Source organism: Trachypithecus francoisi, unplaced genomic scaffold (assembly GCF_009764315.1).
Source record: "Trachypithecus francoisi isolate TF-2019V2 unplaced genomic scaffold, Tfra_2.0 Lachesis_group12, whole genome shotgun sequence".
Lineage (NCBI taxonomy): Eukaryota > Metazoa > Chordata > Mammalia > Primates > Cercopithecidae > Trachypithecus > Trachypithecus francoisi.
In genome coordinates, this window is record NW_022681457.1 from 62,354,133 (window position 1) to 62,367,487 (window position 13,355).

Consider the following 13,355-nt stretch of genomic DNA (forward strand, 5'->3'; position numbering starts at 1 on the left):
TGAGGCTGGAGGATTGCTTGAGCCCAGGAGTTTGAGGCTGCTGTGAGCTATGATTGCACCACTTCACCCCAGCCTGGACAATGAAGTAAGACGCTGTCTAAAAAAAGTAAATAGGCCGGGCGTGGTGGCTCATGCCTGTAATCCCAGCACTTTGGGAGGCCTAGGTGGGAGGATCACGAGGTCAGGAGATTGAGACCCTCCTGGCTAACACGGTGAAACCTCATCTCTACTAAAAATATAAAAAATTAGCCGGGCGTGGTGGCGGGCGCCTGTAATCCCAGCTACTCGGGAGGCTCAGGCAGGAGAATGGCGTGAACCTGGAAATCGGAGGTTGCAGTGAGCCGAGATCGCACCACTGCACTCTAGCCTGGGTGACAGAGCGAGACTCCATCTCAAAAAATAAAATAAATAAATAAATAAATAAAATGAATTAAGTCATTTTGGAGATACTACATTATCATTTAAAAAAATTTTGGGGGCTGGGCGCGGTGGCTCAAGCCTGTAATCCCAGCACTTTGGGAGGCCGAGACGGGCGGATCACGAGGTCAGGAGATCGAGACCATCCTGGCTAATACAGTGAAACCCCGTCTCTACTAAAAATACAAAAACTAGCCGGGCGAGGTGGCGGGCGCCTGTAGTCCCAGCTACTCGGGAGGCTGAGGCAGGAGAATGGCGGAAACCCGGGAGGCGGAGCTTGCAGTGAGCTGAGATCTGGCCACTGCACTCCAGTCCGGGCGACAGAGCGAGACTCCGCCTCAAAAAAAAAAAAAAAAAAAAATTTTGGGCCAGGTGCGGTGGCTCACGGCTGTAATCCCAGCACTTTGGGAGGCCGAGAGGGGTGGATCACCTCAGATCAGGAGTTCGAGAGCAGCCTGTCCAACATGATGAAACCCTGTCTCTACTAAAAATACAAAATTCAGCTGGGCGTGGTGGCAGATACCTGTAATCCCAGCTCTTCAGGAGGCTGAGGCAGGAGAATCGCTTGAACCTAGGAGGAGGAGGTTGCAGTGAGCCAAGATTGTGCCACTGCACTCCAGCCCAGGTGACAGAGTGAGACTCTTGTCTCAAAAAAAAAAATATATATATATATATATATATGCAACATAGAACATGACATTTTAACCATTTGTAAGTGTGCAATTATCTGGCATTCATTACATTCACAGTGTTGTGCAACCATCACCACTATTATTTCCTTTTTTTTTTTTTTTTTTGAGACGGAGTCTCACTCTGTCGCCGGGGCTGGAGTGCAGTGGCCAGATCTCAGCTCACCGCAAGCTCCGCCTCCCGGGTTCCCGCCATTCTCCTGCCTCAGCCTCCCGAGTAGCTGGGACTACAGGCGCCCGCCACCTCACCCGGCTAGTTTTTTGTATTTTTTAGTAGAGACGGGGTTTCACCGTGTTAGCCAGGATGGTCTCGATCTCCTGACCTCGTGATCCGCCCGTCTTGGCCTCCCAAAGTGCTGGGATTACAGGCTTGAGCCACCGCGCCCGGCCAGCCACTACTATTTATTTCCAAAATGATTTCATCATCTGAGACAGAAGCTCTTACCTGTTAAGCAATAACTCCCCATTGCCCATGCCCCCAGCCCTGGGTTATGGTTGTTCTACTTTCTGTCTCTATGAATTTGCCTATTCTAGATATTTCATATAAGTAGAATCATACATTATTTGTCCTCTTGTGATGGGGTTATTTCACTTAAACTGAGGTCCTCAAGGTTCATCTGTATTGAGCCTGCATCGGAACATCGGAACTTCATTCCTGTTTTTTTTTTTTTTTTCCTTTGAGACTTAGTCTCTCTGTGTCGTCCAGGCTGGAGTGCAGTGGTGCCATCTTGGCTCACTGCAACCTCCGCCTCCTGGGTTCAAGTGATTTTCCTGCTTCAGCCTTCCGAGTAGCTGGGATTACAGGCGCCCACCACCATGCCTGGCTAATTTCTGTATTTTTAGTAGAGACGGGGTTTCACCATGTTGACCAGGCTGGTCTCAAACTCCTGGCCTCGGCCTCCCACAGTGCTGGGATTAAGAACTTCATTCCTTTTGATGACTGAATACTACTTCATTATAGGTGTATACACCGTATTTTGTTGATCTGTTCATCTGTTGATGAACTCTTAGGCTGTTTCTACCTTTTAGTTATTGGGAATAATGCTGCTGTGAACACATGTACATGTAACTTTGAGTTCCTGCTTTCAACTCTTTTCATTTTATTTTATTTGTTTTGAGACAGCATCTTGCTCTGTTGCCCAGGCTGGAGTGCAGTGGTGTGATCATAGCTTACTGGAGCCTCGGATTCATGGGCTCAAATGATCCTCTTGCCTCAACTTCCTGAGTACCTGAGACTACAGGTGCACACCACCATGCCTGGCTAATTTTTAAGTGTTTTTTTTTTTTTTTTTGTAGAGACAGGGTCTCGTTATGTCTCCCAAGCTAGTCCTGAACTTTTGAACTCAAGTGATCCTCTCACTTTGGCCTCCCAAAGTTCTGAGATGACAGGTGTGAGCCACTGCACCTGGGCTGTTTTTAATTCTTTACTCTGTATACCCAGGAGTGGAATTGTTGGATCATATGGTAATACTGTGCTTAGCTTTTTCAGGAATGGGGACCTTGCTTATTAATTTTGCACTGAGAACTGAAAATGATATAGCCTGACTGAGACTATGAAATTTTTAAATCCTCTAGCAAGACCAGCTATATCATTTGCAGTGGTGCAATCTCGGCTCACTGCAACCTCTGCCTCCCGGGTTCAAGCAATTCTCCTGCCTCAGCCTCCTGAGTAGCTGGGACTATAGGTGCCCGCCTCCATGCCCAGCTAATTTTTGTATTTTTAGTAGAGACAGGGTTTTACCGTATTGGCCAGGCTGGTCTTAAACTCCTGACCTTGTGCTCCGCCCGCCTCGGCCTCCCAAAGTGCTGGGATTACAGGTGTGAGCCACTGTGCCTGGCCACACTGTGGTTTTCATTTACACTCTCATTCATATTGTTTTTCTCCTATAGGTAAAAAGTCATTTCTCTCTTGCTGCTATCAAGATATTTTTGGTGTCGTTAGTTTTCAGACGTGTAATTATGTGTCTGGGTGTAGATTTCTTTGGATTTATCCTGTTGGGTTTTACTCAGATTCTTGAATCTGTAGGTTTATATATTTTGCCAAATTTGGTAAAATTTCAGCCATTTAAAAAAATCACTTATAAAGTTGACTCCGTCTTCTCCAGAACTGTATGTGCAGCGTAGCCATTTTCACCAAACTTCTGCACAGGTGAAAGGACCTTCTGTGAGAAGTGGGATTTATGTGAAATGAGAGTCCATAGAGATACCTCTGGTTTATTTATTTACTTATTTATTTATTTTTATTTTTTTTTTTGAGACGAAGTCTCACTCTTTTCTCCCAGACTGGAGTGCAATGGCATGATCTCGGCTCACTGCAGCCTCCATCTCTTGACAGACCACGGGTTCAAGCGATTCTCTTGCCTCAGCCTCCCGAGTAGCTGAGATTACAGGCGCCCACCACCAGGCCCGGCTAATTTTTGTATTTTTAGTAGAGACGGGGTGTCACCATGTTGGCCACGCTGGTCTCGAACTCCTGACCTCAGGTGATCTGCCTGCCTCGGCCTCCCAAAGTGCTGGGATTACAGGTGTGAGCCACTGTGCCCAGCCTATTTATTTAAAAATTGCTATGTCTTTTTTTTTTGTTTGTTTTGTTTTTACTTTAAGTTCTGGGATACATGTGCAGAATGTACAGGTTTGTTACATACGTATACATGTGCCATGGTGATTTGCTGCACCCATCAACCCATCATCTGGGTTTTAAGCCCCGCATGCATTAGGTATTTGTCCTAATGCTCTCCCTCCCCTTGCCCCCGACCCCCTGACAGGCCTCGGTGTGTGATGTTCCCCTCCCTGTGTCCACGTGTTCTCACTGTTCAACTCCCACTTATGAATGAGAACATGTGGTGTTTGGTCTTCTGTTCCTGGGTTAGTTTGCTGAGAATGATGTCCCTGCAAAGGACATGATCTCGTTCCTTTTTATGGCTGCCTCGTATTCCATGGTGTGTATATACCACATTTTCTTTATCCAGTCTATCTTGGATGTGCATTTGGGTTGATACCAAGTCTTTGCTATTGTGAATAACGCTGCAGTAAACACACGTGTGCATGTGTCTTTATAGTAGAATGATTTCTAATCCTTTGGGTATACCTCTGGTTTAAACCTCAGTGACAGTGTCCGGCTTCTGGCAGAGCTTGCAGTCAGTCTCCATGATATGCCAGCATGGTTCTTACCTCACCGGGCACTGGGAACTGGTGAGGTTTATCCTGGATGCCTCTGCGAAGCTGACATTTCTTCTCCTTTGGCCTTGCTCAGTTTGTGCATTTCAAAGAACCGACGTGGGTTCCAAAACTCTGACCTGAGCTGTAGAAAATCATTTCGCTCAACCTTTCCTTCAGGTCAAATGATTGACTTTATGATCCAGGTTGCTCAGAGAAAACTCTGCTTACAAGAGGAGGTGTGAATCGCAGGAGAAAGACAGAGGGTTACAAACAAAAGTGGCAAAATACAGACAGGCTTTTTATTATTATTATTTTTCTGAAAAAGAAGATGCTTAAAAATGGGAATGAATAATTCCATGTTTTTTTTTTTTTTCCTGAGATAGAGTCTTGCTCTGTTGTCCAGGCTGGAGTGCAGTGGCACAATCTTGGCTCGCTGCAACCTCTACCTCCTGGGTTCAAGTGATTCTCCTGCCTCAGCCTCCAGAGTAGCTGGGACTACCGGAACGTGCTACCATGCCCAGCTAATTTTTATTTTTATTTTTTTATTTTTTTATTTTTTTTGAGACGGAGTCTTGCTCTGTCGCCCGGGCTGGAGTGCAGTGGCCGGATCTCAGCTCACTGCAAGCTCCTCCTCCCGGGTTTACGCCATTCTCCTGCCTCAGCCTCCCCAGTAGCTGGGACTACAGGCGCCAGCCACTTCGCCCGGCTAGCTTTTTGTATTTTTCAGTAGAGACGGGGTTTCACCGTGTTAGCCAGGATGGTCTCAAACTCCTGACCTCGTGATCCGCCCGTCTCGGCCTCCCAAAGTGCTGGGATTACAGGCTTGAGCCACCGCGCCCGGCCAATTTTTATATTTTTTGTAGAGATGAGGTCTTGCTATGTAGCCCAGATTGGTGTCAAAATCCTGGGCTCAAGCAATCCTTCCACCTAGGCCTCCCAAAGTGCTGGGATTACAGGCATGAGCCACCGCACCCAGCTGAATAACCCAAAACTTTATTAATTAAATATACAACACTGAAATATACTTGAATAGCACTGAAGACAAATGAGGATACGAGCAAGAAAAAGGGAGAGTGAATAGTTGGGGTGGAGAAGCAGAGGAGTAAGTGAGGGGTGGAACGGGGGAGACCGCACCTGACATTGTCGGGGGAAAGATGGGGAGCAGGAGAGAGCCTCTGTGTAAGCGTGATCCAGCACCAAGTCCCAAAAGCTGCCTGTCAATCAACCCCTCCTGACACCAGCTGCTTTTCCCTCCAGTGCCAAGGGAATACTGCAGAATCTTCTCAAATGAGGGCAATTTGTGCCCCAGTGGACATTTGACGACGTCTGGACACGTGTTTTGTTGTCACAACTGGGTGTGGGGGTTCCTGGCATCTAGTGAGGATAGAGATGCTGCTCCACCTCCTACAGAACATAGGACGGCCCCCACAACTCAGTGACCCAGCACAAAATGTCCACCTTGGTATGGTTGGCCGGGTGCGGTGGCTCACGCCTGTAATCACAGTACAACTTTGGGAGGCCAAGGCAGGTGGATCACTGGAGCCCAGGAGTTTGAGAGCAGCCTTTGTAACATAGCGAAACACTGTCTCTATTATTATTTTTCTAAAAATTGGTGCAGTTGAGAAATGCTGGAACAGTGTGACAGGCTGAGCAATTCATATCTGGACCATGGTAGGCAGTGATCAAAGGCATGATGAACATGAGCTCACAGGACATGCTGACTGATCCTCGCTTAGTATGTCTTCAGGTCCTCCAGGAGCAAAGCACTAATGTGTGCACCTCACCATCTGTGTTTCAGGGCACATTCCAATGCAATCTCAAACTGCTGTTTTACCTTCAGTGGCCATTTCCTGTGTACAAGCTCCTGGGATAAAAACTTAAAAATATGGAACGTCCACACAGGGGAGTTTCGAAACCGTGGAGCCTGTGTGACCCTGCTGCAGGGCCACGAAGGTTCCGTCAGTTCCTGTCACTTTGCCAGAGACAGTGAGTAATTAACACGCAGAAGGCCTCCATTCCTGTGGGAGTGCTGGGCAGAGTTCTCCATGTTCCGTTCAAATGGAGAAGCGATTTCTAATGATGCTGACAGGGAGGGCGGATTCTTCCCCATGAGAACAAAAAAGCCAAGAGGGAAGATCACAGGCACCAGTTTACGGTGGTAGAAACTCAGCTCAATGTGGCTTATGCAACCAAAGAAATTGATTAATCCTGTAATGGAAAACTCTAAGAGCAGGTCTGACTTTAGGCATTGATGGGACAAGAGAGTCAATGCTGCTGGGAACGCAACTCTTCCACTCTGTCTCTCAACCTAGCTTCCCTGTGTATCAGCCTTTACCCCCAAGGAGGCAAAGATGGCCAGATGCGGTGGCTCATGCCTGTAATCCCAATGCTTTGGGAGGCCGAGGTGGGAGGATTGCTTGAAGCCAGGAGTTCAAGACCAGCCTGGGCAACATAGCAAGACCCTGTCTCTACAAAAAAACTAAAAAATTAGCTGGGTGTGGTGGTGCACACCTGTAGTCTGAGCTCTTCAAGAGGCTGAGGTGGTAGGATCACTTGAGCCCAGGAGTTTGAGACTGCAGTGAGCTGTGATTGTGCTACTGTACTCCAGCCTGGGCAACAGAGTGAGACCCTGTGTCTGAAAAAAAAAAAAAAAGGCCAGGCACAATGGCTCACGCCTGTAATCCCAGCACTTTGGGAGGCTGAGGTGGGTGGATCACCTGAGGTCAGGAGTTCAAGATCAGCCTGGCCAACATGGTGAAACCCCATCTCTACTAAAAAATACAAAAATTAGCCAGGTGTGGTGGTGGGTGCCTGTAATCCCAGCTACTCAGGAGACTGAGGCAGGAGAATCACTTGAACCCGGGAGGCGGAGGCTGCAGTGAGCCAAGATAGCACCACCGCACTCCAGCCTAGGTGACAGAAACTCTGTCTCAAAAAAAAAAAAAATATATATATATATATAATTATATATTTTTATCGTATATAATTATATATAATTTTATTTTATATATTTTAATATATGTATGTGTGTGTGTGTGTATATATATATAAAATAAAAGAGGTAAGAGGACCTCTAGTGGTCCAGCTCAGCCTGGTTCTGGCCCCTGGCAGTCCTGGAGAAAGAGACCCTCTGTCTGATGGTGCCAGAACAAGTCCCAGGGAAGACTCCCATTGGCTCAGCTTGGGACACATGTCCATCTCTTAACGAATCACTTAGGGGGCAATGACAGCCTCTGATTGGCCAGGTCTGGGTGATTTGCCCACCTGCAGAGCTAGGGTTTGGGGTCAGAACCCCCTGATGCAGAGGGACTAAGAGTAGGCAAGGAGTGTTTCCCCACAGGAAATTGGGGAGCTGTTGTCAGATAAAGGGACATAGATGTGAATGGGGGCAGTGACAGGAAGCCACTGCGGCTAGCCAGCTCCAGGGAGGGAAGTGGGTGCTCTTGACACTCAGGAGCCAAACGTACGCTCCCCTATCCTAGTGAGAAGCTCTGTGTGTCTGGGGGCCTCAGCTGGCACACATGCCATTGGGGCCTGGCTTGAGAAGCGCTAGGCTGTTTCTGGGCAACTTTCCCTCTTCAGCAGCACCCCTTGTCTAAGTCCCACTGTGAGGCGCCCTACCAACTTCTGTCCTTGGCTTTATGGGGTTCAGAATCACATGCAGTTGAGCCAAAATCATGCCACTGCGCTCCTATACTCCAACCTGGGTGACGGAGTGAGACTCTGTCTCAAAAAAAGAAAAAAAAAAGAATCACATGCAGTCAATCATTATTATTCCAGATTCTGTATTTGTGAATTTACCTTCTTGCTGATATCTATCTGGAAACTTAAAGTCAACATTCATGGCACTTTCGAGGTCGCTCACAGATGTGAAAAGCAGCAAACAATCTAAGTCACCTCCCAGCTGAGGTTGGACAAGGCAACACTCTGCCTTCTTGTTTCACCTCCCACGTGGTAAAATGTCCTTTATGTGGTCTATTTAGTGCCACCGTTTGTTTGTTTGTTTGTTTGTTTTGCTCCCTCTGTTACCCAGGCTGGAGTGCAGTTGCGCGATCTTGGCTCACTGCAACCTCCGCCTCCTGGGTTCAAGTGATTCTCCTGTCTCAGCCTTCCAAGTAGCTGAGATTACAGGTGTGCACTACCATGCCTGGCTAATAATTTTTGTGTTTTTAGTAGAGATGGGGTTTCACCATGTTGGCTAGGCTGTTCTTGATCTCCTGTCCTCATGTGATCTGCCTGCCTCCGCCTCCCAAAGTGCTGGGATTACAGACTTGAGTCACCACACCCAGGCTTTCTTTTGCTTTTTTTGATGATTTTCCTGTGTAAAATGGCTCCCTTGGCCATGTGTGGTGGCTCACAGCTTGAATTTCAGTGCTGGGGAGGCTGAGGCGTGAGTATTGCTTGAGTCCAGGAGTTCGAGATCAGCCTGGGCAACATAGTGAGACCCCATCTCTACCAAAAAAAAAAAAAAAATTTAGCTAGGTGTGCTGCCACCTGCTTGTAGTCCCAGCTACTGGGGAACTGAAGTGGGAGGATCACTTGAGACCAGGAGTTTGAAGATGCTATGAGCTAGGATTGCACCACTGCACTCTAGCTTGGGTGACAGAGCAAGACCTTGTCTCTAAACATACATACATACATACATACATAAATAATCAAATGATCCCTAACCACAGTGCTGAAGTGCTGTTTACTGTTCCTAAGTGCAAGAGTGCTATGATGGGGAAAATGCATGCGTCCATTCATGCATGAGTTATAGCTGTTGGTTGTGAGTTCAATGTAAACAAATCAACAGTATATATGCAATAAGGTGTCTTTAAACAGAAACACACATAAAACAAGGTTACGTACTGATCAACTGATGAGAATGTGACCAGAGGCTCACAGGAACCTGACCCTGTATTTCCCCTAGGAGCGATGGTTCCGTATTTGCTAATTTAGTGTCTGCAAAAATTGCAGAGGCCGCCAACCTTTTTGGTGCCAGGGACTGATTTCATGGAAAACAACTTTTCCACAAACGGGAGGTGTGGGGGATGGTTTCGGGATGATCCAAGTGTATTACATTTATTGTGCCCATTATTTTTATTATTATTATATTGTAATATACAGTGAAATACAAGTCACCATCATGTAGAATCAGTGGGAGCCCTGAGCTTGTTTTCCTGCAACTAGACAGTCCCATCCGGGGCTGATGGGAGATGGTGACAGATTCATCAGGCATTAGATTCTCATTAAGAGTGCACAGCCTAGATCCCTCGCATGTGCAGTTCACAATACGGTTCATGCTCCTGTGAGAATCGAATGCTGCAGCTGATCTGACCGGAGGCAGAGCTCATAATATGAGCGGTAATATGAGAGATGGGGAGCGGCTGTAAACACAGATGAAGCTTTGGCTCGCTTGCCCACTGCTCACTGTCTGCTGTGTGGCCCAGTTCCCAACAGGCCACGGATTGGTACCAGTCTGTGGCCCAGGGTTTGGGGACCCCTGTCATAGAACATAACTACCGTGAATGATGAGAATCAGCTGTAATTGGCTTGGGGTCATGGAACCACCCCAGGAAGGGGTTTCAGTGTCATCAGAATGAGCTGAGGTAGCACCTTGCCAAGCATCTTCAGCTGGCTTTGGGCTCACTTGGCTTAGAAATATGACCCCCATCTCCACCCTTTCATTTTCTGTTGCAGGCTCTTTTCTCATTTCTGGAGGATTTGATAGGACTGTGGCTATTTGGGACGTAGCAGAAGGCTACCGGAAGCTCTCCTTGAAGGTACATGTGGCCAGCATGAGATTGAGGATCTGAGCTTCCCTCCTGAGTCCTTCCCGTGCTCAGTGCTGGGTGCTGAGCCATGGGACACAGCCATGGGCGACACAGGTCTAGATGCCTCCATGGGCTGATGAAGGACAGACAGGAAGCCAGCAAACACACCACCGACAGTGAGGAGTGAAATGGAGAAACCACAACAGGGTGACATGATGGTGACAGATGCGGGGGACCCATCCACACTGCACGGGCAGGGAGAGCTTCCCGGAGAAGGAGGTGTTTGAGCTGAGCACAGAAAGGACTGCATAAGTGGGGATCTTGAAGAAGAAGGGCAGTCCAAGCAGAAGGAACAGCTGATGCAAAAACCCCGAGGTGGGAGTGTCCAAGAACAGCAGAAGTTACTGTGCAGGGCCGGGCGCGGTGGCTCACGCCTGTAATCCCAGTACTTTGGGAGGCTGAGGTGGGCGGATCACCTGAGGTCAGGAGTTTGAGACCAGCCTGGCCAATATGGTGAAACCCCTGTCTTTACTAAAAATACAAAAATCAGCCGGGTGTGGTGGTGCGAACCTGTAGTCCCAGCTACTTGGGAGGCTGAGGTGGGAGGATCGTTTGAACCCAGGAGGCGGAGGTTGCAGTGGGCTGAGATTGTGCCATTGCACTCCAGCCTGGGTGACTGAGCGAGGCTCTGTCTCTAACAAAACAAAACAAACAAAAAACAGAAATTACCATGAAGAGGGATGCATACCATAGTGAGGCATGCACAGAAAGTGTGGGGCTCCAAAATGGGGATGTCAACTGGATGCTCTGGGGTACAAGTGAGAGGATCCCCAACTCAGAGTGGCTCTATAATAAGGGGATGTGTTATCCAACACAGCAAGAACCCACGATTGCCTCATGCTGTGGCCCTGTTCCCCCACGGGGCCCCGCACGCCAGGATTTCTGCACACTCCCTGGTTTCACAATCTCACTGTCACCTTTGGCTGGGAATGCGTGCATCCCTAATTTTGGTCTTTCTGTCCCCAGGGACACAAAGTAGACATGTGTCCTTGAGCAGCCCATGTTCAGGTCCCTGGGGCTGGTCTATCTGAGCTGTCTTCTCCTAGGACTTGGGGAGACAAAGCGAGTTTACTCACAGCAAATAAACAGCTTAAAATGGAATGTTAAACCTCTCTGTGCTTAAAGTGTCTCTGTCATCTGGGCACAGTGGCTCATGCCTGTAATCCCAGCACTTTGGGAGGCTGAGGCTGGAGGATCATTGGAAGTCAGGAGTTCGAGACCAGCCTGGCCAACATAGTGAAACCCTATCTCTACTAAAAATACAAAAATTGGCCGGGCACGGTGGCTCACGCCTGTAATCCCAGCACTTTGGGAGGCCAAGATGGGTGGATCACGAGGTCAGGAGATCGAGACCATCCTGGCTAACACGGTGAAACCCCGTCTCTACTAAAAAAATACAAAAAACTAGCTGGGCGGGGTGGTGGGCACCTGTAGTCCCAGCTACTCGGGAGGCTGAGGCAGGAGAATGGCGTGAACCCGGGAGGCGGAGCTTGCATAAGAATCTTATGGAGGAGGCTGAGGCATAAGAATCTCTAGAGCCTCGGAGGCAAGGCTGCAGTGAGCTGAGACTGCACCACTGGACTCCAGCCTGGGTGACAGAGCTGGTTGTTCTATTCTCTCTCCTCTTCTCTTCTCTCCTCTCTGTCTGTTCTCCCATCCCCAAACTCCTGTCCTTTTATTACACTAAGCGGTTTAACCTTCTCTCTGATTCCTTTTTCTCTGACCACACGATGGCCTCACTTTCTGCCTCTTTTCGTAAGGGGAAGGCCAAAGAAGGACAGAGATGCTGGCATAAAGCCCAGCCATCATTCAGTGCCTGAGGCAGCAATAGCAGCCATCTGCGCTTAACCCCCCACCCTTTTTTTTTTTTTTTTTTTGAGATGAAGTCTCTGCTGGAGTGCAGTGGCGTCATCTCGGCTCACTGCAACCTCTGCCTCCCGGGTTCATGCCGTTCTCCTGCCTCAGCCTCCTGAGTAGCTGGGACTACAGGTGCCAGCCATCACACCTGGCTATACATATATATATATATATTTTTGTATTTTTTAGTAGAGACGGGGTTTCACCATGTTAGCCAGGATGGTCTCGATCTCCTGACCTCGTGATCCGCCTACCTCAGCCTCCCAAAGTGCTGGGATTACAGTCGTGAGGCACAGCGCCCGGCCTGCTCTGAGCTATTTACCTAAAGAAAACATCCCACTCCTCCTCTGCTTAAGCCACAGTGGATCAAGTTTGCAGTTATTGGAAGCCAAAAGCCCCTCACTTACAGGGCCTCTGAGGGGTATTCCCTAGAACAAAGAATGCAAAAGAAAACCTGAGACCAGCTGGGAATATAATATTTCTCCCCCAATCCTGCTAAACACCCGAGTACTATTTTAGAAAACCATACACAGTGGCACACAGATTTGTGGTACCAGCTACTTGGGAGGCTGAGGCAGGAGAATCACTTGAGCCCAGGAGGTAGAGGCTGCGGTGAGCTATGACTGAGCTGCTACACTCCAGCCTGGGGGACAGAGTGAGACCCTGTCTCAAAATAAAAATAACTAACTAAATAAATATAGAATGGGCAGGGCGTGGTGGCTCATGCCTGTAATTCCAGCACTGTGTGAGGATTAGGCAGGCAGATCACTTGAGGTCAGGAGTTTGAGACCAGCCTGGCCAACATGGTGAAACCCCGTCTCTACTAAAAATAGAAACATTAGCTGGGCATGGTGATGGGCACCTGTAATCCCAGCTACTTGGGAGGCCGAGGCTGGAGAATCGCTTGAACCCAGGAGGTGAAGGTTGCAGTGAGTGGAGATTGCACCAAGAGCAAAACTCTGTCTCAAAAACAAACAAACAAAAAAACTCCCAAAAAACAACAGCAAAAAAACATAGAATATACATATATCCCACATCTTTACACTTTGTATTCCGCCCTAAATGTTGTTGATGAAACCAAGGAAGTACAATGAGCTGCTCTGCTCTTTTTTTTTTTTTTTTTTTTTTTGAGACAGCCTCGCTCTGTCGCCCAGGCTGGAGTGCAGTGGCGTGATCATGACTCACTGCAGCCTCAAACTCCCCGGGCTCAGGTGACTCTCCCACTTTAGCCTCCTGAGTAGTTGGGATTACAGGGGCATGTCATACCATGCCCAGTTAATATTTTGTATTTTTAGTAGAGACGGGATTTCACTACATTGCCCAGGCTGGTCTCAAACTCCTGGACTCAAGCGATCTGTCCACCTCAACCTCCCAGAGTGCTGAGATTACAGGCATGAGCCACTGCGCTCAGCCAGCT

At 48.2% G+C, this 13,355-nt stretch overlaps 1 protein-coding gene across 2 annotated transcripts in view; it reads left to right on the plus strand.

Annotated features, from left to right (window-relative positions):
* The window catches only part of WDR88 (WD repeat domain 88), a 47,167-nt gene that overhangs the window by 20,387 nt on the left and 13,425 nt on the right, over positions 1-13,355 (plus strand). For both annotated transcript variants that reach the window (XM_033225618.1, XM_033225619.1), the window contains exons 7-8: positions 6,064-6,251; positions 9,948-10,030. In XM_033225618.1, coding sequence (XP_033081509.1) covers positions 6,064-6,251; positions 9,948-10,030 — 271 coding nt within the window. The remainder of the gene's footprint in view (positions 1-6,063; positions 6,252-9,947; positions 10,031-13,355) is intronic.